Source organism: Fringilla coelebs, assembly GCF_963513975.1.
Source record: "Fringilla coelebs genome assembly, chromosome: Z".
Taxonomy (NCBI): Eukaryota; Metazoa; Chordata; class Aves; order Passeriformes; family Fringillidae; genus Fringilla; species Fringilla coelebs.
Window position 1 is genome coordinate 62,188,229 of NC_140031.1, and position 25,947 is coordinate 62,214,175.

General features: G+C 45.6%; 2 protein-coding genes across 6 annotated transcripts in view; one reads left to right on the plus strand and one right to left on the minus strand.

Moving 5' to 3' along the window:
- On the plus strand, nt 1-15,411 carry TSTD2 (thiosulfate sulfurtransferase like domain containing 2). Its single transcript, XM_084225047.1, has 9 exons — nt 1-128; nt 218-540; nt 1,345-1,453; nt 3,079-3,204; nt 5,098-5,203; nt 7,185-7,303; nt 7,921-8,079; nt 9,000-9,138; nt 10,488-15,411. Exons 1-9 carry the CDS (start codon nt 27-29, stop codon nt 10,745-10,747), a joined length of 1,443 nt encoding a protein of 480 aa, XP_084081173.1. The 5' UTR covers nt 1-26; the 3' UTR covers nt 10,748-15,411.
- The window catches only part of TMOD1 (tropomodulin 1), a 27,686-nt gene continuing 15,545 nt past the window's right edge, over nt 13,807-25,947 (minus strand). For 4 of the 5 annotated variants that reach the window (XM_084225049.1, XM_084225050.1, XM_084225051.1 and 1 more), the window contains exons 4-10: nt 24,830-24,949; nt 21,897-21,986; nt 21,180-21,310; nt 19,485-19,592; nt 17,884-18,027; nt 17,296-17,440; nt 13,807-15,441 (exon numbers count right to left, since the gene is read on the minus strand). In XM_084225049.1, coding sequence (XP_084081175.1) covers nt 15,377-15,441; nt 17,296-17,440; nt 17,884-18,027; nt 19,485-19,592; nt 21,180-21,310; nt 21,897-21,986; nt 24,830-24,949 — 803 coding nt within the window. In that variant the 3' untranslated portion in view covers nt 13,807-15,376. The remainder of the gene's footprint in view (nt 15,442-17,295; nt 17,441-17,883; nt 18,028-19,484; nt 19,593-21,179; nt 21,311-21,896; nt 21,987-24,829; nt 24,950-25,947) is intronic. The other variant, XM_084225052.1, reaches the window with a different exon arrangement.

The window sequence follows — 25,947 nt, forward strand, 5'->3', positions numbered from 1 at the left end:
GGGCGCTTCCCGGTGGAGAGGCGGAGATGGTGCCGGGCGAGGCGGCGCCGCCCGGGCCGGGCTCGCCGCGGGGCAGCGCCGAGGGGGCCGCGGCGGGCAGGAAGCAGCGCGCGGCCGCCCGCAGGAAGGTGGGTCGGGGCCGGGCGCGGGGCCGCGCCGGGCCGGGGCCGGGCAGCGCTGTAACCTCGGTAACGCGGACGCTTGCGGTGCGTTCCAGGCCTTTTCCCTGTTCGTCAAAGCCAAGGAGGTGCCGGCCGCGTCGCGGTGTCCCGGCGGCGGAGAGGGCGTGCGGTGGCGGTGCTGCCGGCAGGCGTTCGAGGAGCTGCCCGGCATCCACAGGCACGTGGCTCTGCACCACTCCGGGGACGTCGGGCGGCAGGCGGGGCTCGGCGCGGCGCCGGCAGAGGCCGCAGGCAGCCCCGCGGGCGGCCCGGCTCCGGCGGGCAGCGCGGCCCGGCCGAGCGGGCACTCCTGCAGCAGCCCGGAGATCTCCTGGACGCTCCCGGACACAAGCCACGTCAGCCAGGATGATCTGACAAGGTAAGGGAGATTTAGTGTCAGCGACACTTCTAAGGTACAGGAAGAGTCTTTCCCAACTATCCTCTGGATCTTCAGATTCTCTGAATATCGTTTATATTAAGTGTTTGACCCCTTGCCGTTTTTGATGGTGGATTGAACTGTCCGAGTTATATCATCCTGTACTGTTAAAGCAGGCCTGTATAGGTCTTGTTTGACAGTTTGGATCTGTAAGGAAGGACTGCCACAGAGAAGGGCAGAGCAGCAGGATATGCTCTGCATGGGTTCCTTTCTGCTGTTCGTTCAGGTTCCTGAAGGGCTCATTTAGTTATGAAGAGGGTTCACAGAAGCGTTTCTGACTGTGGCAGACTTTGGCTTGTGCTGCACAAAATGTGGGAGCATGCAATCTCTCAAAAAGCTTTGGCTGTTTAAATTTAAACAGCTCAAGTGCTTGAGTTTTCAAGTGCTATTTTGGCAAAGCAAGCATTTAATGTCTTGCTTGTGTGCAAAAAAAGTCGGCAATTCTTGTGTTCTGTGTGTGGGGAGAGCATATGGTAGGCCTCTGGCAGTGAGAGTACAAAGTTCACTTTGTAACTAGACCCGAGAATTAGAAGTGTGGGAGCTTTTTTTGATTAACATTCCTTCTGTTTGAAATAAGTCAAACCCAGTAGTGCTAATCCCTCCAAAGTTTGTTTGAGGGTCTTTTTTTCTCTACACATCTGCCAAAAGAAAATTGTCTGCTTTTTGAATGGTTACTGCTAGTAGTATAATTTTGTTCTTTCTTAACATTCTTTTTCTATTTGCTTACCTTTGCCATGCTGTGGGCAGCCAGGTGGGAGACGTACTTCTCTATTACTGTTACTGTGAGGTGAGGGATCCAGAGAAACTCTGTGCTTGGCAAAAGGCCTTGTGTCAGCATCTACATCTCACTGGCAAGGTAAGGTTTGAAGCAATGGTTCTATTCTTAAGGAAAACCCCCCACATCTTTATTTAGTACAGGATGATGGGTTATATGGAGAACCAGATGTGTTTTGCGCCAGAAAGTGCTAGTCTGTTATGATCCCATTAAGAGAGGCTCAGACTTGGTAAGGTATCTTTTAGAATTCTGTTTAAGAGCTATCACAGCACAGAAAAAAAGTATAGATAATCTCAAATCCCTTTTGATGCAGGGAACCCTGGGTGTGGCATTGAGTGAGCCTCACAGGCAGCACATGGTGCAGACCTTGTCCTTGCAAGGGTTACGCCGTTTCCATCAGTTTTACACATGGAAACAGGAAAATGAGTCTTTTTATCACTCCTGCCGTCTACCAGAAAGGATATTCACGTGAGAAATTAATGATGCATTTTTCTATACAGGCAAGGAGATGGAAGTGGCTTAATCGCTGGTGTCAGCAGGGAGCTGCATGCAGGTGTCTCAGCTGGCATTAGCAGGCTGGGTATAAGGGCACGTGCAGCACAATGTATCCAGAGGGCCAAGCTGGAGGGGATAGCATGTGTCTGGGCCTGCCCCACTCACTGGTCACCTGTATCCTCCCTCCTCAGTGCTCCCAGTCAGAGTGGCTCCACCAAGCTGCAAACCAGACTGTCAGGAGTTAGGTGAGAGCAGCCAACACCTTAGGCCACACCATAATGTAGCAGTTCTCTTTCCTGCACAGTCTGTTCTCTTCATTCCTGGCAGGCTAGACCAATGATGTGAGTTGCTTGTGTAGCTGGCCTCTGGATGCTGTGGGAGAAGGTGAATTTTAGCCTCACAAAGCTGATGTTCCTAGGTTATCTGTGGTATGGAGGAGGGCAGTGTGGAGCAGGAGGCTCCTTTTGTCTGTGACTTGTCTTCCTAAGTAGCTCCTTGTTCTCTGCCAGTGGTGCATCAGCACAGGTCTGGGGGTGAAGTGTCACCATGGATTCACTTCCTTTTCTGCTCAGCTGTCTTGCCTGGTAGTTGGTGTTTTGCTCAAGTTTCTTTTTTTTTTTTTCTCCCATCTCATCTCCAAGACAGGTACAGCATTTACCTTCCCAATCAGTTGGTTTTTTCCTTGCTTCTTATATTCAGTCTTTCCTCCTTACCCCTGCCCCCACTTCAGAGCTTTTGTTCATTTGTCAGTGCTGGAGATAAAATGACTCATCCCGAAATTTAATATTAGATACGATGTTATGCATATTCACATTTTCTTTTTTAGCTGTCTGAGTCATGCAGCACAAGCCTATTGTTCTTTCTGAGGCAACTTCCAGTGGGAATTCTAATGCTGACTGCAGGATGTGCAGACAGCAATTTCTCTGTTTATACAGCATTTCTCTGTTTATTGAATGGACTTCTCTGACTCTCCTGATGTGATTCTTTTAAAATGGCTGAGAAGTGATTACTGGATTGTTGAGGGTTTTTTTCCTCTTTATTGTCTTTATGTTCAACTTCTCTAACCATATTTTCCTTCCTTATTCAGTAGTCTCTTTTCTGAACATACTCCTGTGCCTGCCCTTTGTCACCCAGTCATATTTTGCCAATTTCACTTTGATCTCTTGTGCTGTAATTAAGGCTCAGCCCCAGCTTCTCCTCTTGCCTCCTAGGTACGAGTTGCTTCAGAAGGAATTAATGGGACAGTTGGGGGAAGCAAAGTAGCTACCAGTCTCTACATTAAAGTTATGCTTTCCCAGCCTCTGTTCAAAAACATTTTGTGTCAAGAGGATTTCAAGGTATGAAAAAATAATTTTCACATAGACATTGTTAATGGGGTAATATAATTTTCAAGAAATAAGTGGATTTCTTCTTGACAGTATTATTTCTGCCATAGCAGTTCTGCTCCCCCACCACTTACCTGAGTCGGTGGATCTTAACCATACCAAAAATCTGTGATGGTTTTTACCAGAACTGTGAGTTTCCATGGGCAGTGTTAGCAGCTGCTTCAAGCTTTGGCAGCTATGGGTACTGGGGGAGTACAGGTGAGTGAGGGAATGTGTCTAAGCCCCACCATTCTGCAACAAGCATTTACTCCAGACTGAGCAGGCATCATGACATACACCTAGCCTAGCAAAGCATTTGCACACTGTCCTCTTCACCCTTCTTTGACTGGAAGCAGTACTACTCGTTTAGGTTCACGCAGGTTTTGGTGTCCAGTGTAAGTGCACTGTCAGTTCCATGGTTTGGATATCTTCCAGAGAAAACACACAGGGACTGTCAAGAGGTTTCTTCCTACTCCACTTGGTGCCTGGCTGGAGCATATGTACTGATTGCTGTCCTCAGATGATGAGGGCAGCAGTGGCTGGTGCACTGTATGGCATTTTGGTAGGCTTTGTCTGCCAATCACTGTAGGTTCTGGTTCCTCTGCAAGGAAGGAAAGCTGCAGCTTAAGCAGCAGCCCTTCTCCACACGGTTTTATTTGCAAGGAGTGCTATTATTTTTTCATAAACAAGTAGATAAAAGGAGTTAGTGAAACTTGCGAAAGTCAAATTCCATGCTGAGCTGCAGTGATGATTCAGTCTTAGCTTTAAAAGTGTCTGTTATGCTTGGCTGAATTTCAAGAGGAGTTGTGTTAGTTACAGTCATATGTAGATAAAAAAAAAAAAAAAGGGATGGAATTTTACCCAGACCTTGGCAAAACCTTCAACCTTGCATGATCTCTCTGGGCATCAGTGTTCATGTATTAGTGGAATACACTGTTGGCTGTCTCACAGTTCCTCCTGAATGTTGTATGCCTGAGTGAGGCTTTCAGGTTGCTGTGCCATGAAGACAAGGAATAGAGGAGTGAGAACTGTGCTTGGGGCTATAAACATACCCAGTGGCCTATACAGTTCCCGCAGATTGATTTCTGTAATAGTTGGAACACTGCTGCACAGCTGCACTTTTCTTTGAGTGTTTATTTACTTGGTGATGCCTAAGTCATGTTTGAGGCTCAGCCCTGCAGAAATTCTCACTCCCTGTAGCCTGCAATGGGGGTGCCTACCAATGAAGGGCATACCAGGACTTCTGAAGGGGAAATCCCACGCTTGAGTTTGAGGGGAGAGGGAGGTGCCAGCCTCCACTGTTAACAAATCTTGTGCCTGGCTGACCTCCCGTACATCTCCGTCACACTCACGAACACTGCCATTCCCATCACACATCACGCTGGAGGCACAGCTGTGCTTGTGTCTGGTGCCAGAGGGACCAAGAGAACTGCAGGGCCTGCACAGAGAACTGCAGGGCCTGTGTGTGGCAACATGATCCATTACTGGAGGACATTATTTAATATTTCTGTCAGGATCAGCATGTTTTTGTAGGGGCCTCAACTTTCTCACAATAAGTGCTAGTAACAAGTTGGTGACTAAGATTTGGTCTACGTTCCTGCACTTCCAACCAAATGCTGTCTGTCTCACCTGCAGTCATTGGGCCTAAGACACCTGTCTTCCAGGTCATGTTAGGGGTCCACTGCCTAAACTTCAGGATTTAGTGTGGATTTCAGCAGGAAAGACACTTCTTTCCCTCAGCCACAAAGATATTTTCATATTCTAATGATCTGTAGAATTAAAGTGAATGGGTGGGTAATTTTAATTTTGACACCTGGCAAATTTTGGTGAAGTTTTTGTTGGTTTTTTTTTTTTTTGGTTCCCTAGAGCAGTGCAGGAGGAGCTCACTGTTTCCCAGACCTTCGAGTTGGAGTATTCAAAGAAATTGTACCTATGGGCATTGATCCAAAGATAGTGTCTTACAGGGAAACTGGTAAGTTTATGTAATTAAAAATTAATAAATGAATAAAGCCTCTCACTGTCTTGGTTTGGAAAGGACAGGTGCCTGTTAAAGGAGACAGGAGCCTCCCCTGAAATGGAGAATGCAAACCCTCCCCACCCCTCCGAACTGGTATGAATTTTAAATAAGGGGCTCTCAGGCAAAAATATGGGAGCAGGAAATAACAGTTCTTTAATAGGGAAGGGAAAAAATATAAAATTATAAAATACAATAATGCAATACACCAGAACAACACTGTCAGAGTCAGAACACGACCTGACACCCTGTGGGTCAGGGTGTTGGTAGCAGTCCAGTTAGAAAAGGGCTGCAGTCCTCCTGGAGTGTCAGGCGCGGTTCTGTTGGAGCAGGGGAGTCCTGTAGGAAAGGGGTGTCTTCTTCCTCCGCAGATACGTGGAAGTAGAAGCAGCTGCTGTTCCTCTGGGTAGTCGAGTGGAGCAAAGGCTGTCTTGGTGTCAGAACCTTGCAGGTTATATCTGCATGGCACTGCTTGGCTTCTCCCTCTGGGCAGAGCATCTCACAATGGGATGCTATAGTTCTTATCAGTCATGTGGTGACATTCAATAGCCCCTTATCAGCAGATGTCCCCTGTTGATTGTGATCACTCAGGAAGAGAGATAAGGAGGAATGCCCACTTGACACCAGACAACTGCCATACAGATGGCAATAGAATACATCTTGCCTTGCAATCTGGAACACTCACCCAAGTGAGAGATGAGTGAAGAGTAAAATCCTTCATCGAAAATACTTCCCTTTGCACAATCACCAGCACACAGGAGAAATAGATACAGAAACTGATATCTTACTGTTAGTCAAAAGCTACTGGTGCACAGAATTTGCCGTCCTAGATTTTGGCTAGCCAAGTATATAGCTGCCTCAGAAAACTTCAGAATTAACTTCAGGTTTTGTGGGAGAGTTCAGATGACATGGAGCAGTAGGGACTTCTGACTTGGCCTCACTTGTTTTGGTGCCAACAGCCATGCTCCTATCTTGTGCACTAAGCAGATCCAAGTTCTGCATGGATTCCATCTGACTGCATTTGTTTTGTGCTAGCTGTAGCTGCTTAGTGTGGATTATGCCTGATAAGGTGTTCCTGGCTGTGGATTTGCTTTAAGGATGCTTACATAGGTGGTAAGCAGGAGCACAGCAAATAGCAATTAACAGAGTAGCTTTGGGCTGGTTTTTTCCACCAAGAGATTTTGCTGGTGCCAAACTTCTACAACATCTTTTTGTGGATTTGGAAGAGGATTTTTTTGTGTTCCCATTTTTTTGTAGTTTGTGGGCTGTATGTTTGGCTGTTTCTTTCCTTTTTTGCCCTCTTTGCAGCATTTTGTGGAGATGGTTCCTATTACTCTGGCAGGTTGCTTGTAGGGGTATTTTTTCATAAAGTAGAGGATTTTGCTGGTTGAGCTTTTTAGTTTTTCAGTAGATTAAGAGTCCTAAGCCCTGAAAATCAAGAAACTCTATATAAATTGAAGTTGTACTGAAAGTAATACATGTTTATGGAAGTTTTCTATTGTTATCAAGAAGAGTTTATTAAAAATATTGTATTTCTGCACCTCCAAGTTTAATGACATATGAGCAAAGAGGAGTGACACGTGTCACTCCCTCTTCTACAGCTGTCAGAGTAGCCAGGGGGATGCAGCAGAAGATCACAGAGATAAGTAGCTGTCTGCTGCTTCTTCCGTTGTATGGAAGAGTGTTGTGTTTTCTTTCATTTGCCAGTAGAAAGCCAAACATGGATAAACTTGGCTGATTGAGTTGGGATTAAAAGTCTGTGAATATTCACAAAAAAGTTTTGTATGGAAATCTGAGGAGAATCTGGATCAGTGATCTCATTTGTGACATTGTTTTGTAGTTCTGCTTCTCACTTCTCTTCCCCCCGCCCCCTTTTTTTTCTCTCTCTCTCTTTTTTTTTTTTTTTTTCTTTTTGTTTGTTTGTTTTGTTTTGTTAAAGGAATCCATTTATCCCCTCAGGAATTTCATAGAGAAGTAGAACAGTATTTGTCTCAGGCCACTCAAGGACAAAGCGATACCATCTTGTTGGACTGTAGGAACTTCTATGAAAGTAAAATAGTAAGTGCTGCTTGCCTGCTTCTTTACAGGTGCAGGGGTGAAATATTTACAATTGTGAGTACAGCTTACTGTTAGAGGAGATTATATACTCCAGCTTGACTGTAATGTGTACAGAGTGCAGTTTAGTAATGAATATTAGATACAAGCAGTAGAGGACCTGCCCAGCAACTAAGGATGGAGCCTACCTGGCCAAGTGCTTATACAGTGTGGGGCAGAAAGAAAACAAAGAGGTCCATACAACATGAGCATGAATGTTTGAAGTAGCATAATTTGTAGGGATGGTTTTTAGCAATTTTTGTCTTGTCCCATCTGTCAAAAAGATAGGGGGATCCTGCTGTCACAGCCACCACCCCTCATGCGCTGCTGTGGTTTGTCCTCTCTCTGACAGTTTGGCTTAGCTTTCTCTTCTTTCGATGAGGTGACTTGCTGTGTCCAGAATCCTCCTACAGATTTTACATAAGTTTTGATGCATTAATGCAGCTGAGGAGCTGCCTAAAGCAGCTGCAGTAAGCTGAATATTCCAGCCCGAGGGTTTGTTACTTCCTCTGGTTTGAGGCATAGACCCTATCAGTAACAGTGCTTGTAACCAGTTGCATGGCCATCTGTTGTAATTGCAGGGACATTTCCAGGGCTGTCTGGCTCCAGATATCAGGAAGTTCAGCTATTTTCCAAGCTATGTAGATGAAAACCTGGAGCTTTTTAAGGACAAGCGTGTCCTAATGTACTGCACAGGAGGGATTCGTTGTGAAAGAGGCTCTGCTTACCTCAGGAGCAAGGTAAGATGTCATTCTGAGAGCACCAGTGTTGGGGAGTTGAGGCTGCTTTAAGGGCACCTGTCTTTTGTCTTGCTGGAGAATTCTTACTGTGCACCAACTGCAGAATGCACAGGTGGGGAGATAAATGCCTCTGACATGTGCTTGCCTCATGCTGTCAGTCAAGGACCTGGATAGTTGAGTGTGGCTCAGTATGACATGTGTGGACTAGTGTCACAGCAGTGAAAATAATTACATAACCCATTTCCTGAGAAGAGATATTTGTAGGACTGTTTTAGGAGGGCTTGAAAATACTCTGCAGTGTTTCCACAGACTGTCTAGGTTATGCTCTGTGGTCATTACTGCACAGCTTGAGCATCTAACAGTGGTGAAAATTAGCCAGTCAGTGCTTTTCCCAGACCTAAATCCAGGACAGTGCATTGTTCTAATTGTGTTCTAAAATTTCCATCCCACTCTTCTCCTGGATCCTTTCCTCAAGGATCAAGGGAACAGAATACAAAGGTTCTCCAGAGATTTAAACCTTGGGGTTCTTTTTTCCGCTGCATCAATATGAACCCTGCAAAATTCTGCTTCTACTGGTAACTAAATGAATACTGAATAACAAGCAGCAGTTCATGGAGATTCAAAAGCATTTGATCTGTGATACAGCAGACCTTCCTCAAGTGAGAAGGTTACCAGCTTCTTTTGAGTGTAACACTGAATGAAGAGCTGGGTTCATTCCAACAAGCCAGCATTGTGGAGCCGCCCAGAGCTCCCTGGTGGCACTGCCTAGAGCTGTGGCTGCGCATGGTGCCATCTGATGGTCACTGAGAGGCTGCTGCTTTTCACTGACCCCTGGCATTTACAGCATTTGCTTTGGGAACTCTGGCACGCCACCACTGCCGTGGTCTCCTTCAGTTTTTCTGCTAATATGCTTTAAACAGGCAGTGTGCAGAGAGGTTTACCAGCTAAAAGGTGGAATTCACAAGTACCTAGAAGAGTTTCCAGATGGATTCTACAGGGGGAAGCTGTTTGTATTTGATGATCGTTACGCCATTTGTTCCAATGAAGATATCATCTCAGGTAGGACTAGATAATGTAAGTGCAGAAGGCTGGGAAGCTATTGCAATCATTTCCAGAGGTGTGCAGGGTAGGGACTGGCAAATTGGCCTGTGTAGTTCTTCCTCATACTTGGTTTGATCTCGTAGTGGTGTCACTTCCTGCCATGACTATCAACACTATATGTAAACATGTACGTGTGCTTTACATGTGCTTTAACATGTAAAACAGAAATGAGAAGAGTTCACTAAAACTGGAGCAGTAGAAGGATGTATCCCCTACAGAACAGCTCTGTTATGAGCCGTCTGCACCTATAGAGACATATGTCCAGCACTACAGCTGTTGTTACCACCTGGTTGCCCACAGTGCTGAATAGACCGTGGTTGGCCAAGTGATCGAAGTCTTAAATAGTTCTCCTGCTACCAGTAGTCCTATGCTCCAGCAGTCTCACAGAAAATCAACAAAGACTTCCAGGTATTGGGAGAGTAGTGGCACTATGCTCTACAGCAATTTGTTATTTTCATGTTTAAGAAATTCTATATCACGTGGAATTTCGGGGGCCTCTAGTCAATGTTGTTGAAAACATTGCCTGATCTTATGGCTGGGATTGCTCTTCAATTACTGCAAATTAAGTAATCTCTTTATTTTGCTGTCAGGTGCCAGATACAAGTAGCTGGAATTTGGCTCCAGCCCCTTTTTTTTAAGGAAGTAGTGCTGTTTTTTCTCTGAGTTGGTAACTTTTCGAGCATAACCTCCCATTCCTCCTCTGCATTTACTCTATACATCTTGAAGGGGCCTGACTTGGTATGGAAACTGAACATACTCTGGATACATCACGGCCATCCCTACGGAAGTTTCAAGGGGAAGTGCTGTGATATGCTCCTTCTTGGTAGAGCTAAAACTGGGCTGTAGCTTTCATTTAGAGAGTTAAACCCATAGTGTTCCGGAAGGACTCTTCCAGGACTGCAAAGGGCACCCTGTCTGCACAAGCCATTGTTTGTAGATGGAAAGAAGTTCTATGGCATCCCCTTCCTCAGCAGGTGACATTCCTGCATACTGGCTTAGTTGCCACCTGCATGTCTTTCATCTTCTCTTGTCAATAAGAATCTCTATATTTGTCTAATCAGAACTAGAGAAAGCACTAGTGAGCTACTCTACTTTTTTCCAGAGGGAGAGCTGTCTTAAGTATGTCAAAAAAGATATTCTAAAATGAACTAGATTCTAGAAGATCAAGCTAAACAGGAATTAAAAACCTGCGAGGCAGTAGCCACTTAAATGAGACCTGGCAGCCCCATGGTGCCTTGGCAAGCCCTCTGCAAGGGAGCAGCCAGAGCAGTATGGGTGTTAACTTTTTCTTTTCCTCCTCCCTCCAGCATGCAGATACTGTGGGGTGCTGTGGGACCAATATAAACTTTGTTCCAGTCAGCACTGCCGGCAGCTTGTCCTGACATGTCCAAGTTGTTGCAACAAAGGTCTTACAGCTTGCTGTCCTGTTTGTCAAGAGAAGGCGCTCAAGGTGACTTCAAGGGCTTCAGGACAGATACTTAAGGAGGAGTGTGAATGTACAAGGAGACGGCCAAGGGTACCCATTGAACATGTCTCACCAAGGATACTGGACACAGGAAAAGATTAAGCTGTTTCATTGGTTAATCTGGCATGTGCTCATGTAAAGGGCTTCTGTAACCAGATCTCTATCCGTTAACCAGTTAGATTTGGAAATTATGAAAATATGTCAGCTTGGAAAGTCTTGTTCATATGCTGCCTTTAAACATAGAATATGCCCTGAAAACCATCCATTACTTGCCTGTAAATTACCAGAGTGCCCAATTCATCACCAGCACTACAGGATTCCTCTCTCTGGGTACTGTCTTGTAGTGTGGCCTTTACCATGGGGATTTTGGAGCAGAGTATCTGCCATGTGACAGAGCTGCTCACAGTTCAAAAGAAACTGAAGGAATTCAAGAACAATTCCATTTTTTTCTTCCTGCATGAAGATCGACCTGTCTGACCTCTCCAAGGATCATGCATCTGCTTCAGTAGCTTGTAGTAAGGTGTGCAAACAGCAGATTTATTAATTTGATGTTGGTATGTGACCAGATTAGATCCTGAAGATGTAGTCCACATGCATGCCATTGACCTGCATCTCTTGCTTTATAGCAGTGAGAAGAAAGATGATGTTACCTGAAATTACTGGCTTAACTCCTGTAAAACTGGCTGAAGGTGGCATAAGGAGCTGGAGCAAAGGCCCAGAGACACTGTTTGCCTAGCCATACTTGTGTAACCTGTAGGATGAAGAGCAAACCCAATCTTCTTTCCAGTGCTCAGTCTCCCTGGGAACTGTTTTTCCCCTCAGCTTGTCAGTGTATGAAATAGGCAGGGCTCAGCTCTGCTTGCACTAAAAAAAAAACCTAACAGCTTGAAGCATGTTGAAACAAGCACACAAAGAGGGGAGCACAGAGACTGTCAAAATACCAGCATCATGGCACTGGAAGTGATGCATGTATGTATAAATGTCAGCAACAGCTACGAGGAGACTGCAAGATCCTTTATCCAGGTTAAATAATTCAAGTTCTGGGAAGCATTTGTGCTTTTTAAACATGAGTTGAGTTTTTTAAAAGCTGCAAGATGTTTATGCAATTTCCAGCACTTGTTAGTGAAAAAATTGTCTTTGAAGGGACCTACAGCAGATGAGCTTGAAATGCTGCTCCACCTGCTGTATTGTGTGCCTGATACTGTAGAATGTACAGAAAGGATTTATTAATAGCATGGAAGATGTCTTGGCTGAAAAATGTCTTTGAAATTTACTGTCGTTCTGGGAACTAAACAGTAAGTCATTAGGACATCAAAGTCACTAGGTTTCGGGTTTTTTACTGGCAAATGCTTTTAAAAGCGAGAAAATAGTTTCTTAGGTTTCTGCAGTTGCTTAATGACAGGGCTATGTTATTTTCATAGAGATTGTACCTTTCTCCCATGGTGCTATTAATTCAGCAAGGCCTCATTGTTGGCTTGACTAGCAAATTAAATACATGGGCATTGGTTCTATTAAAGCCATGACAAACATTTCTTATTGCTTCCAGTATTGCTACCATGAAATCAATGGTTCACCAGCTGTCCTCATGACAATTCCATTAATGAGGCAAAACCCTGGAGCTTAGGTGTATATCCTTTGGGAATCTTTCTAGGATAGTATTTAATAGTAAATCTGTGAACGACCTATCCTTGAAAAGAAATTAGAAAATTCCCATCAATAGACACCTTCAGCAGGAATCTGAGCAGTGCCAATGTCTCCCTGGCTTCCTGGCCACTGATGGCTGGTTAACCTCTGTGGTTTTGAGGACTGGAGTATTTGCGAAGAAACATGCAAGCTGTACTTGCAGGTCTGGTCTAAAGCACTGCTGGGGAGTGCTCCATCATCTTCCTGGGTTAGGCTAAAAAGAACATAATTTGTAATTCAGTCTATCAGGAGGTCTGGAACACTGTAATCAATTTGTAATGCTGTTTCTGTATCACTTACCAGTACAGGATGGCAACAACTTTATTTTATATGTAAATTTCTGAAGCATCTATGATAAATAACCTTTAGTGCTTCCATTATAATTTTTTAAGTACTGCACAAATACATTTCACATACTATGTTGGAGGTGCTTAATTCTGCAGAGATAAACACTGAAACTAGCTAGTCTGCCACATGGTAGACCTGACTACAAGGTACAATTCAGAGAGCTCCTCCCAGCTGGAGATTCTACCTCAAAGGCAGAGGGGGAGCCATAAGGCTTCTCCTGGTCCTTGCTGCACTAAGGTAAGGGAGGAGAAGGATTTGAGATGTACAGATGGAGTCCCAAAAAGCCATGTTGTCTCTGCTGCAGGGAGCAGAGAAGGGGATTAGAGACCATTTTAGCCTGCTTCTTGCAAGTTAGCCCATAAGGCTAACTCTGTCCTGTTTTTTGGGTTTGTTTTGTCAGATTAATACACAGAAGGACTTGCCATGTGAAAAGCTATGAGGTGGCATCCAGGCATCTCAGTGGTAATGCCTGAGAGAAAGCACATGTACTCCAGGAGAGGGAAGAGTTTTCAGCAGGATGGGCTGTGACTGCCAGATGCTGCAGTCACCAGATGGCTTTTCCTCCCTTTTCCCAGGGAGCTGCTGGGCCAGATTTGCAAACAGGGATACATTTGCTCCTAAGTATCACCATTTTGTAGCTCCATGCCTGCACAGCTTACAGCCTTTCACCACACAGCCTGATGCCTCAGCACTGCCTGTCTCTGCTGCACCACCCTCAGCTGTCAGATGCATCCTGCAGCAAAACAGCTCTGTGAGGATCAGCCAAGGAACCTGGAATGATTCTGACAGCTTAATACACCTTTGGGCTGCAAAGTTAGTGTGGATGCTGCTACAGTGAAACACGGGAAAAAGTTCTTATCTTCTTTTTGTTAAGGGCTGTAGTAGTATCTGTGTGGTAGCGCTCCCTGGTGTGCAGATGAATCTCCTTGCATGTCTGTGCTTCTTTAAGTACCACCAAGGCTTTCCAGGATAAGATTAACTTATGGTCTGAAACCAAGGGAAGAGCTGAGTCTGTGTCATGCAAATCCGAGTAGATGGCTTGGCTGGAGTGTATGGCTCTAATTTGATGATTCAGTTGGTCATTTCCAAGTCTTCGCAGTGCACATAGAAGAAGGAAGTACTTTTTTAAGTCTGCCAGTTTTTTTCATTTTAATGTTTTCAAGTATTTTTATTCCACATTCATTTTCTGATACAGAACTTGCACAGTGAGGAAACAAGCTATGGTGAAGTATTTTATATGACACCACGGGCACATTTATTAAGATTTGCAGAGCAACAAGTACATTTCCCACATTGCTGAATAGTGTTCCTTTGCTTCGCTGGTCAGAGCTAAATCATCAACGGTGTTTGTGCACAAGCTATGGAGAAATCTCTGGGACTTTTGCCAGAATGTATGTAAAAGGCTGAAAAAACTCACTCTCTTACAGACATTTAAAGGCAGATTTTTAGCAAGAGAGAACATTTTCTAGGATGTGTCATCTGCCCAAGATTAAGGTTTCAGTACAGCAGTGCTTCTTCCATGGAGACTTCTTACTGAGCAGGATCCCACCCACATTAACAGTGGAGTTTTGGATGTGCTGGGTCCAGTCTACTGCAGGTCTGGGGGATGCACAAGCCTGTGGGCAATTCCTCCCAGGCTGAATGATGAGTGTACACTGATAAAAAGCTGTGAGATCATACTCAGTATGATCTGACATAGATCAGAGTAGTAGTGTAAGTTCAGATTTGGGGTATTTCACTTCACAGCTTTTTTAGGGCACAACATTTATTCTTGCATTTATGTGGACATAAGGGACAGCAGTAAGAGAAATAATTCCTAGCAGAACAATATTAGTTAATGGACATGGTCATCTAGACAAAACAGGAAAGGGAGAGAATTTGACCTATCTGCAGTGAATATCTGGACAAACGCTTTTAACGCTAGGAAACTGAAAGGAGTGGGAGTAGAAGAGAAGGCTCTCATTTGCCAATTAGTTTGGCCATCTCTGGGGGTTAGGGTTGGCATCACACCTCTAAGAATGACTGTTTTCTTCACACGTGCATGGGATTGAAGGATATTCACCCATCTAAACCACTTGATTTTTGAGACTCTGTTTTATATTTGGTGGCCTTAAATTCCATTTGATTGGGGTTGGAGATAAGTTTTTTTGTAAGAAACACTGGGATGCATTTGACACAGCATCTCAAATGATTCAGCAAATGTTGGCAAAAAACTGTAACTCACAATTCTTGAAATTAGCCATGTCTCCAGATGTTAGAAGTGCTTGTTAAACTAGTTATTCCTCTGTAGTTACTTGAGATCAACTTTGAAAAATAAAATAAAATAAAATAAAGTATTTTTTTAATACTTCTATAATTTGTGTGAAACAATTTTATCTTTCATTCATGCATACCACATCCTAACTATGAAACACCGTGCAGGAATTTTATAGAAAAATTAATCCCCTTTAACACTGGATTGTAATCTAAACTGAGGTTGCATAAAATTGACAAGTTGGCTTGAATAGTTTCCAACTCTACAGAAAACATCAACAGTCCTACTGGATAAAATCTTCATAAAAACTACAGCCACTATTTCGTTTCAACTGTTAGTGCATAAAACAGAACAGAGGCACCACAAATACTCTGTCAAGGCACTTCTTGCCTTTAGATTTCCACAGTGTAGCACAGATCACTGGGAATGACCTCCATAGCCAGGAACTACACTCCAGTTCTGCACTTGGGAAAAATAGGCCCATTCACTTCTGCAAGTCTTCTCTTCCTCACTGAAAAAGAAGAGAAAGAGGAGTCAGTCATAGCAACAGGATAATGTGAATGGCAGGTTTGCCTTATCAGCCATAGAAGGAGCTGAAAGATGTACTTTCTGCTAGGAAAGAAACAGGATAGCTTCACCTTCTGAATTCCTGCCTTAAACAGCAGGCACAGCCCTTACACAGTAAAATCAAGGAAAATGAGATTTTTCTCCCTATGCATTTTTAAGGCCAGTAGCTACTTTCAGCCTTACCTCCCTTATTTTGTAGTTAATTATATTTCACAGTTTGTCTTTGTAATTGGACTTCAGCCAGCTCATCATCTGACTGATGGAAAGACAGCAGGAAACAGATGTCACAGTTTTTCCTTTGCTGGTTTTTCAAATTAAAAATCTGCCTTTTCAATTAAAAAAAATCTCTTCTTATCCTAAGCCATTGGGCTCCAGTCCTCTGACCATGGCTAACACAGCCAAAACAGTCTCATATCTAGTCTTAAAAGTTGATTTAGAACTCTTGACGCCTACACTTGTGATTTTCCAAGAAAGGTGTGGAAAAAAAACAACCCAGAACATAAAGAGGATGCAGAAGTTAGCTGATGAAGATGAACATAAAGCCTTCATAGCTGGTTCACAGAAAGCATCTTAGGGAACAGAAGGTATGGAACCAAAACCATTTTGGTAGCATCACTTGATAGGCAAGAACAACTAGAGTGGAGCACAAGCAGAGAGCTATTGCTGACAGGGAGGAAAATAAAGGGGTTTTTTACTTATACATTGTCCAGGTGTACAGCTGAGATGCTACTGCCAGAGACCATCAGACCGATGAATATGAGCTGCAAACAAGAACCAAATCAGACAAAAAATGCAGATCTTAGTGGCCAAGGAGGCAGAATACACAACTCTAAATGGAAGGCAAGTTGTGAATTGGTTCTCTTAACAGCAGGAACAAACGAAATACTAGATTGTAAATCTTTGAGCGGATTACTTTGCATGCCAGATGCTGCAGAGTCATTAAAAATCATGCTCTGTTCCAAAGGACAGAAAATAAAAAGCCTGTCCCAGTGCAGTGCTTGAGTGACCAGGTACTGAGTATTTTGTGTGATCCTTCAAGAACTGGCACATAGCTTGGCTGTGCTTCCTAGGAGCAGAGTACCAGCTGAAGCAAGATTGATTTTTTGCATTTGTTTTTAAAACACAACAAATTTGTCATCCACCTGATATGACAGCTGCTGTGTACAGTGTGGTGGGTGTGTTAGCTGCATTCAGCACTGCTCTGCTGGCCTGGTTTCCAGTGCTCTACAGCAGCTTGTAGCCAAGCAATGGAAAGGCTCTGCCACGTGCTTTGGCTGAAATGGCAGTTTGCAGACTTGCCCACATTTTGCTTCACAAGCACGTCTAATCACTCCATGGAGGGTATACAGATAACTCAAAGCAATGTGGCTTCCCACATATCCCTAGACAGCTTTAACTGCTGTCAAAGTTCAACTCCACTATTTTTCATCTCCTTGTTAAAGTGGGAATGAAGCTGGAGGAAGACAAGTGGTTGGCAGGAATCACAAATGCTAGAAGCTCATAGCCCATGTGCCACATGCTGTATCACAAGCTCTACTGAACCACATCAGCAGCTCTTGCTCTTTCCCAACAATGCCCACTGTTGCTGCAAAAAACACTGCCTGGCTGACAGCAGCTGCAGTAAGAAACCAGCTGGTGAAGGCTGCCTTCTCCTTGAGGGGCAAAGCAGCATCAGGCCCTTCAAGAGGCACATTCTAATTCACACTCATCTTTAACAGGAGCAGTTCTGCCCTAATCCCACCAGGAACTGCTCACAGGACCCTCCCATGCTTCCCAGCTTTCCGCCAGCCTGACTCACCCAGATCATTGTTACTCATCATGGCATTGGAGGCACGAAGCCGGGGACCTTGCTGAGTGAAATGGTACCCGAACTTCAGTAGGGAGGTGTTCTTTTCCAATATATTTGCGATTTCCATTTCTACTTTGTTGCCCAAGGGCTGACTCTTTAGAAAACAGAAAACAGAAAAGCAAGCTGTTCAGGCTAGGGGGTGATTCAGAGCAATCACTTAGAGGGAAGGGGTGGAGATTGTAAATCTTTCTCTGGACCTGTGTCCATTTCTGACTTGATCTGGTAAAACAAACTGCTGGCCTGTTCCTGTACACATGCTACAACTGAGAGGCTCCATCTCCTCCAGCAGACATTCCCCCAAGTCCTTTTGCCCAACAACTATTTCTTGGACAGATTAGCAGCTGCTGGACATCTGTAGAAACCAGGATTTTGGTCTCTCAGTCAGCTGTCTCTGAGTCGCCCATAGCTCAGCTGCCTCCAGCTCTGGGTCTCCCAGGGAGCCGTGCTTGCCCTGGTCTCTGTGTCACTCTGGCACACTCTGCTCCCCACAGCAGGCCACGCTCACCTGGCCAGAGCTGTCACCTACGCTTGCTTTACCTGGTTGTCAATGCGCAGCTCCACAAGCGACGTGTTGCCCTCCAGCGCTTCGACGATAGCCAGGATCCCAGACCCAGAAATGAAGTTTGACTCCACATTCAGGCTCTTCAGTGTGCTATTGACCTTCAACATTTCTGCCAGAGCCTGTGGACAGAGGTGGGCAGGTGGAGCTGGCAGGCATACAGGCAGGGGCAGAGCACCACAGGGCTTCAGCCCCCTTCTCCTCCAGAGTACTCCTGGAGGATGCTGCACGGTTTCACTGCCACCAGATGGAAGTGCTCTCTGTGGAGTGAGGGGGGTTCCCTGCTGCTGCAGGGGGATTCTTGAACATGAGCCTGTTGGAGGCCACAGCAAAACCTCGCATGGACAAGCACTTGGGGCTACCTCAAAAGGTGATTGTCCACACCTGCAGCTGCCCTACAGCTTCATCTGTCCCTCCTCTAAAGCCAGCTTGGTATGACAAGGATGTTGACCAGCACTGTCCCTGCCTGCACTGCACAGGGTTGAGATGTTTCCCATTAAAACATGAAGAGAGAGGAGCATTTGTCATGAACAACAAGGGATCTCCACATCCAAGGTGTCCCCCCAAGCAGCATCACAACCATATTAATAATTTTTGCCTCCTTATAGTGGGTAAGACCAGAAGTGGCTGGAATGCTAGTAACACCCCAGACCTGATCAGATCATGTCACTGCAAATAAAGTGCAAGGGAGGATTCACGTACACGAAACAGAAGGACCAGAAGGTGATGCCCACGTGGCAGGGCTAACCTGCACCCACAGCACTTAGCCCCACAGCTCCCCCAGCCCAGCACTGCACGCCTCAAGCTCTGACACAGCACCCGTCCTGCCTGCACAGGCTGTCTCCCCAGTCCAGAGTGCCTGAAGTAATTCAAGGGCAGTATTGCCCTCCAGAAAGTTTCTTTTTCTATCAGGAAACGTGTGTGCATGTGTGTGTGGAGGTAGGCAGGATGACTAACAGCAAAAACTGACTGCAATGGTGCCGGAGAAGATGCAAAGACGCAGCCTGGAAGGCAGCACGAAGGCCAGGCAAAATGACTGGCTCCTCCCTGTGTCCCCACTGATATTTAAGATCACTCACAGCAGCCAGAAAGACCTATTATCACCTACAGAGGCCACACATCAGGAGATGCAGTCCTGTGTCTGCACACATCTGCACAAAGAACTCATGAGAGACAGCTGGAACAGACATGTGTGGGGGGAGCAGCAGGTGTGCACACCTTTGTACCAACAAACAAATCTCCAGAGACAAACTGCTTTTAGAAGATGCCACCTAGGACATCAGTTGTTGTTTCATGCTCCTTTTCCAGGAGATCCTAGAGGACAAACACAGGACTGCATGGATTAAAGGACTGCACCCTGAAACCTGCACAGATGAAAAATGAAGTGAAGGAACCAAAGCCTGTCTGTTGCTGGCTTCCACTAGCGCTCCTGAAACTGAAGCACCAGCAAACAGCCAGAGGAGAGGGATGTGCCAAACACAACACAAGGTCCAGAAGCAGTCAGTCAGTAAGGCTGGAAATACCTTGCCTGGGAACAGCTCCTGTCACAGCACTGGGACAATGAGCTCACAGCACTTACAAAGGCAACAGGATCATTGCTCCGGGTCCCGACTATGCTGAACTTCTTCACATAGGTGTTGTTTTTCAGCGCTTCTGCAAAAGCTTTCAGAGTTGGTATGGGAATATTCTGTGACAAGAAATGCAGAAATCATCTGTTAGGCCATCATCTGTATGCAATGAATATGAAATACATGCAAAAGATACTTTTAACTTCTCATCAAGGTCAAATCACCAAGTGCAGTGAAATAATTTGGGAAGGGGTTGAAAAATGTTTTCACAAGTTCTCTTGCTATAACCAGCATGTTCTAAGGAGCATGGCAATGTCTTCATCCTATTTTGTGCTCTGCTGAAAGCTCACTGCCTTGATTTGAAGCCACATCTCTGCTCTTTAGTTGCCCAGAAACTCAGCTACCGAGGAACATGGGCATTGTGGGGATGCTTGTAACCAGGATCCGTGAGCCTACAAAGCACCGCTCCTGTGCTCTCTGACACACATGGCAGCACTGAGAAGCATTCATGTCACATTCAGAAAATTTCCACCAACGGGAACTGATCCAGAAAGGCCTGAAATTATCTCCTCGTAACACAAATCACAGACACTTCTGACTGCTTTATACAACATCTTACAGGCTAACATTTGCCATGCTATATCTCAGCCCAGAAAAAAAACCCATGCTGCTTTTTCTGAGTTCCTTCAAAATCAGTATCTTTCACTTATGAAGAACTTTAGATGCCCTTTTCAGATGTTCAGACTTTCACCTAAAATTGAAAGTGGCATCCTGACCTTGGACTTCTTGCCACACCATTTGGATCCCACCATGTGGAGTCATCTATACTCAAAGTCGTCTGCAGAGCCATAATACAGCACTCAGCAGCACAGAATCTCCACTGTCACTCCCCAGGTCTCCAAACTCCATCCCGAAGTCATGAGTTCAACACACAAAAATAGTGCCTGCCTGCCCAGTCCTCAGCCTTGTGTCCTCAAGGAATGGGGTCACTAGCCTGAATCAAATACATTAAAGTAAAAATATTTCTGTTTTAGAAAGGTGTGGGTAGCACAGCAAAAATGTCCTTGATGTGCACATGCAGTTAACCTTGTTCTTGCTGTTTAGCTGTGTCATCATTTAACAGACCCCATAAATAGAAACTGTAATTTTTAGTCTATGTATGTGTCCCAAAGGCACATACATACACTAAAAAATACACTATGTCCTGACTTGCTTTCTGCAAGAAGTAAAAGAGTCCACAGAAGGGATGATTGGGTGGTAGACAGAGTCACCTGCAAGAAGGGTGGCTTCTTCCTATTTTTATGGCAAATATCTGGATTATGAAACCTTTTTCCTCCCACCGTCTTATAACATACATCAACGTTCCCTCCACCAAATATGCCTGTCTAAGTCATTAAAGCAACCTAAAATGGCTTTAGCCAGAGAGCCAGTTTTGAATTTCCTTGGACCATGCTCAACACAGCTCAACGCAGCTCCATTTTTCCAGGCACTTAGAGGAATCCTCCTGCTTCGGACCCCAGGCCTTTGTCCCACAGCAGGTAACAATCCATTCTGCTGCTCACAATGGAGATGGGAAGTACTGGTGTTTCTTGTCTGGCTACATTCAGTGTGATGGTATTGCTCTGTGCAGCAAAACAGACTTAATGTCTGCCTGTTGTGCAGTAGGGTCTTGTTACTAAGAGAGGAGGGTAGAAAGGAGCAAATACCATAATATTGTTAAGGTTGACTTCCTCAAGGTCAGGATCATTGCTTTGTATTCGTTTCAGAGTTTCCTCCACATCTGTTGAGTTTGGCTCCTCATCAGGAACTGGTTTGTACTGTGTGGGCTTAATGACACCTGCAAGTGAAGAGCAAGATGTGAAAACGAAAGCAGCCTGAGTGGCACTATGTTTTCTTTGAGTGTTTTCCTCCTCTTCCAGAAGTAGAGAGATGGAAGCATGACCTGACACGAGATGAGAAGCCACTCCACTGGGGCCACGCAGCACAGGACAGCCCGTGCCTGCTGCTGTGTGGTGCTATGCCAAATCTGAGTGGCAGGAGGCACACTGCCTGCACGGGGCTGTCCCTGGGCTGTGCTGGCTCCCAGATGGCACCAGGGACCAAATCTGGGTGGCAGGAGGCACACTGCCTGCACAGGGCTGTCCCTGGGCTGTGCTGGCTCCCAGATGGCACCAGGGACCAAATCTGAGTGGCAGGAGGCACACTGCCTGCACGGGGCTGTCCCTGGGCTGTGCTGGCTCCCAGATGGCACCAGGGAAGTGCCCGAGACCACACAGGGCAAGGATGCACCAGAGATGGCCCCAGCAATCACAGGCTGCTCTGACATGCACAGCTCTAGCCTTCAGCCTAAAAATAATCATCACTTTGGCTCCGCTAGCAGCTTCAAAGCCGAATGCTGCAGCTTGCTGACATAAAGCACTTACTGTTGAGGCCTTCCTTGTTCACAATGGTGCTGCTCCCCAGTGCCTCGTAGTACTGCTGGTTACTCATCAAGGTGTGCATGCCAAGAATGGCTACAGAAACAGGAGAACATGACTTATTGTAGGCTCCAGAGCCAGGAAAAGACACAGCGCAGTACCTCTCCCTGTGCAAGCATAGAAAAACGTACAAAGGGATGGCAAAGCCCCCCAACTGACATAAATATGCAACAGTGCTCCAGTGTGCTCCCTTGTTTATTCTGGTGTAGCCTGAGCCATAGGAGAAGAGGAACATCATCTTGTGGACAACAAACATTCAAAGCTTCCCAGTAACCTGCCTGACTCAGCATCACACGAAAAGGAGGAGAAGACAGTAAAAAAATAAAAAAATGTCATTGTTGGGCTTTGGTACAAGTGGCCCAGCCAGCAGGAGGCTGAACATCCTCATCACCCTTCCTCACTGGGCCACACAATTCCACAGCCCAGTTTTGGAGAAGAGCTGTGCCCCACATGGAGGCAAACCAACCCCAAGGCAGCCAGGAGGTGACTGTCACCTGAAGCACAGCAATGCACATTGTGTTTTCACTCAACAGCGGGCTGGAGTGCTGCACTTGGTACCTTTGGAAGGTGACATTGTGAGAAGCTAAGGCTCTGCTGTCTTGGTCAGAATGTAGAGAGTGGTGCTATGAACACCATTCAAATGCTGTAAGAGCCCAAAAGCCAAACTCAGGCAATTTGTGTCCCTCAGACTCAAGACTGCAAAGCCAAATTGAACCATGTCTGGGGGCTCTGGTGAACTTCCTGGCATCTGCAAATGACCAATAGGAAATCAGTGGGTTAGGAACTTTGGGTAAAGAGTTTGTTTCTAAAAGTAACCCTGCCACGCACACAAAGATCAAGTTTGAAAATAACCTGATTTTTGAATCAACAATTTTTTTTTTAGTAGCTATATGACTTTTTAAAGAAAAATGCAGATGCATGAATATTTGTTGAAACAGACGCATCTGGACAAGTCTTGATCTCTGGATAGACACAGGTGTGAAAACAATAAATTTCTCCCTAAAATCCAATCATGCCACCACAAAGACACCTTTTAGATTTGGTTAGCACCAGTCTGTCACCATGCTCTGTTGCTTAGGCCAAGAAGGGCTGGAATTTGCAGGAGAAAGGTATCCTTGAAGCCCAGCACAAGAACAGGTCATGGTGACAGCTCATCATGACTCAATGTCTGGGTGGCACAAGGCTAGACAGCCAGAAGCAAAGTGTCTCAGTGAACTTCCCCATGGCCCCCAGAACATTCCCAACTGGATCTCACAGAGCCAAGCAGTCTCCATCTGAAAGTCTGAGTGAGGTTGGGCACTTCAAGCGCGATTTTTTGTATTTTAGCTCGTCCATTTCTCTGTCATTTTCTTGCAGATGGAATTTTCAGGGGTGCAACACAGGCTGGAGAAGGAATTTGCAGGTTCAGCGTTTTGGTAACTCAGTCCTCAAATCACAGCTTATTTGGACAATGGAATCTCTCCAGCAGCCAGGAGTGGGAGTATCTGGACTGCAGAGAGAGGTAAGCACCTAATGTCATGACCACGCATTTTGGAGGCTCAATTTGTGTTGGTGGACAGGAGGGACCCACTCTTTCTAAGTCTGGTGCTTATGATGCATTCTCCAAAGGAACTCAGGCAGAACGAAGGCACCCATTTCTGTCTCCCTCCTCACCACAGGAATGGGAGCCCTTCCAGGGCTATTGGGAGCCACCCTCCTGGCCTTGCCAAGGAAGGGATCCAACACACCACAGCTCACAATGATCCCTGCTAAGCAGGCAGGAGCAAAATGAGCTCCTGCTAAATGAATCCTGCTAAGCAGGCAGGAGCAAGGCTGTCACTGTCAATAGTGAGATTCCAGCACAGTTTGTATCACATCAGTACTCCTGCTCCCACTTAGTGTATTCTCCCAGCAACTGCAGAACAAGCTGCCCTGAAGAGCTTTTCCATGGGACAATAATTGCTGCACAGATCTGTAGCTTAAGAAGGCAGATTTTATAGGATGGAGCTTTACAGGTCTCAAGGATCAACAGCAAAAAAAGTAAAATCCAGAGATGCAATGCTTGGCCAGGGTACATATGTTTGGGAGCCTTAATGCAGAAACACATTTCTAAGCCAAAGGAAGGTGTTATTATGCAGGGGATGTCTAGTTGGTATCGTTTTTCTACAGACTTTGCAAGTCTTACAGACTTACAGTGAGAAGGATACTGCTAGGGAGTATGGAAACCTGAAGGAGACAAAACTGGAAGAGGCCAGCATCACTGAAATACTCACTGACTGCTGGACCAGCAGAGCACATGTCAGCTTCATAAGGCATCATGGGGTGTCCATGTGCTCCTTTGGCCAAGGCATGCCCTATCCCAAGCACAGAGCTAAGTCCACACTATGGCCTTCAGCAACATACCAGTATTGTCATCTGGCTGTCTGACCCCACAAATCACAACAAATCTACCCCTTAAAATGTGTTGAAAAAGCTCCTTAACAACCACCAGGCCTGAGTGTCCACTGAAAGACTTCTATAACCTGGCAGATCCTTTAACAGGTTGCACAAAAAGTCCACTTGGTCTGCTTGACTGTTTCCTAAGATTTGGTTTGAAGCAAGTTTTGCTCTCGAATGTATGGGCTGGAATTAGCAACAGACAGTGGTAGAGACAAAGGAAGAGATCAAACCATACACTGATCCATACATAAATGCTTCTTCTCGCTCCTCAGCTTTGGTCCACACTCTTGATTAAATCACATAGGCTTAGAGTAATTATTTTAACAATTAAAAAAATTCTGACAGAACTGACAGCATTTAGAGAAACAGCAAAAAGTGCAATAGCTCATTTCATACAAAAGAGCAAAATAACCCCTAGGAGCTGAACGACGTTCACTCCTGATTACTGGAAATTATTTTACCAGCAATGTCACAGAGTTCTGCATCAGAGGCATTAGCAAGGGCTTCCTCCAGTTCTGGCTCCAGAGTAACGCTTTCCAGAACGGGATCCATCGGCTTCTGCTTGGGAATCCAAGCTTTTCCTATAAATGCAAAATGAGGTCACTCTCAGTATAAGCTACAGCACCCAGTTCACAGCTACACTTGCAGCTGCATTTCCATGCTGTGAGATTTGAAAAGCAGAAAGGCCGGGCACGAGAGAAAAACCAGGAGAGGAACTGAATCCCTTTCCATCAGCTTGGTCTGAGCCCTGCTGCGATGCAAAGGGGGAGGCACCTGCCCGACGTGGGCAGCTGCAGAGCTCAGCCCTTCCAGCAGCCCAGCATCCACGGAAACCCAGCAGCACACTGGAGCAGGATCCTGGCTGCTCGTGGCCCAGCACTCGGAAAGGCATGCACAGCCTGACCCTGCAGGCCCTCACTTCTTGGAGGGCTGCACAAGCGGGGTGAAGGTTTGCCAGCACTCGAGACCCAGCGCTGGGCTGGATCGGTCCTGCCACCGAGACACCTCTCGCTGTTGTGCACGTCGATGGCACATCACTCAAAAGAGGGTGGAAAGGAGGTGGTGGAAAGCTCTGGGAGCAAGTAGAGACAGCACTTGAATGAACACATGGGATGCAAGGAGGAGCAGGCTTAGGGCAGCTGGTCTAGCTCAACCCCACTGCAAAGAGCATACCAGATGGAGACTCCTGTGCTTTGTCTCTCTGGACAGCAAGAGGCCACAAAACAGACCTGTTCCCTGCAATTCAAAGGTGCAAATCTGTGGGAACTCAGCACATCGCTCCGGATGTCCAGAGCTACCGAGAGAGCCCTTGGGGGGCTCGGGAGCCTTGGGATGTTGCCAAAAGTGCCTGGTGGCTAAACTTTGACCCTTCGAGAGATGTACCACCTGTATATGGGGATATGAGAATCACTGGGGTTTCAAGGGTATAGAAATAGTACAATTACAGGGCAAAACACAGATTTTAAGATTTTGGTACAGGGGGGTTATGGAGACAAGATGGAGGAATTTGGGCCTGCCTCATGGTTCTTCTTCCTTCTTCATGTCTTCCATTTTCTGTGTGACGTAGATATTTTTGATA

Bases quoted from the DNA above. Each gene is read 5' to 3' on its own strand.
- TSTD2 (XM_084225047.1), top strand. From the start codon at position 27: ATGGTGCCGGGCGAGGCGGCGCCGCCCGGGCCGGGCTCGCCGCGGGGC. The intron at 129-217 runs GTGGGTCGGGGC...GGTGCGTTCCAG, and splicing joins GCGCGGCCGCCCGCAGGAAG to GCCTTTTCCCTGTTCGTCAA. The intron at 7,304-7,920 runs GTAAGTGCTGCT...TTGTAATTGCAG, and splicing joins ACTTCTATGAAAGTAAAATA to GGACATTTCCAGGGCTGTCT.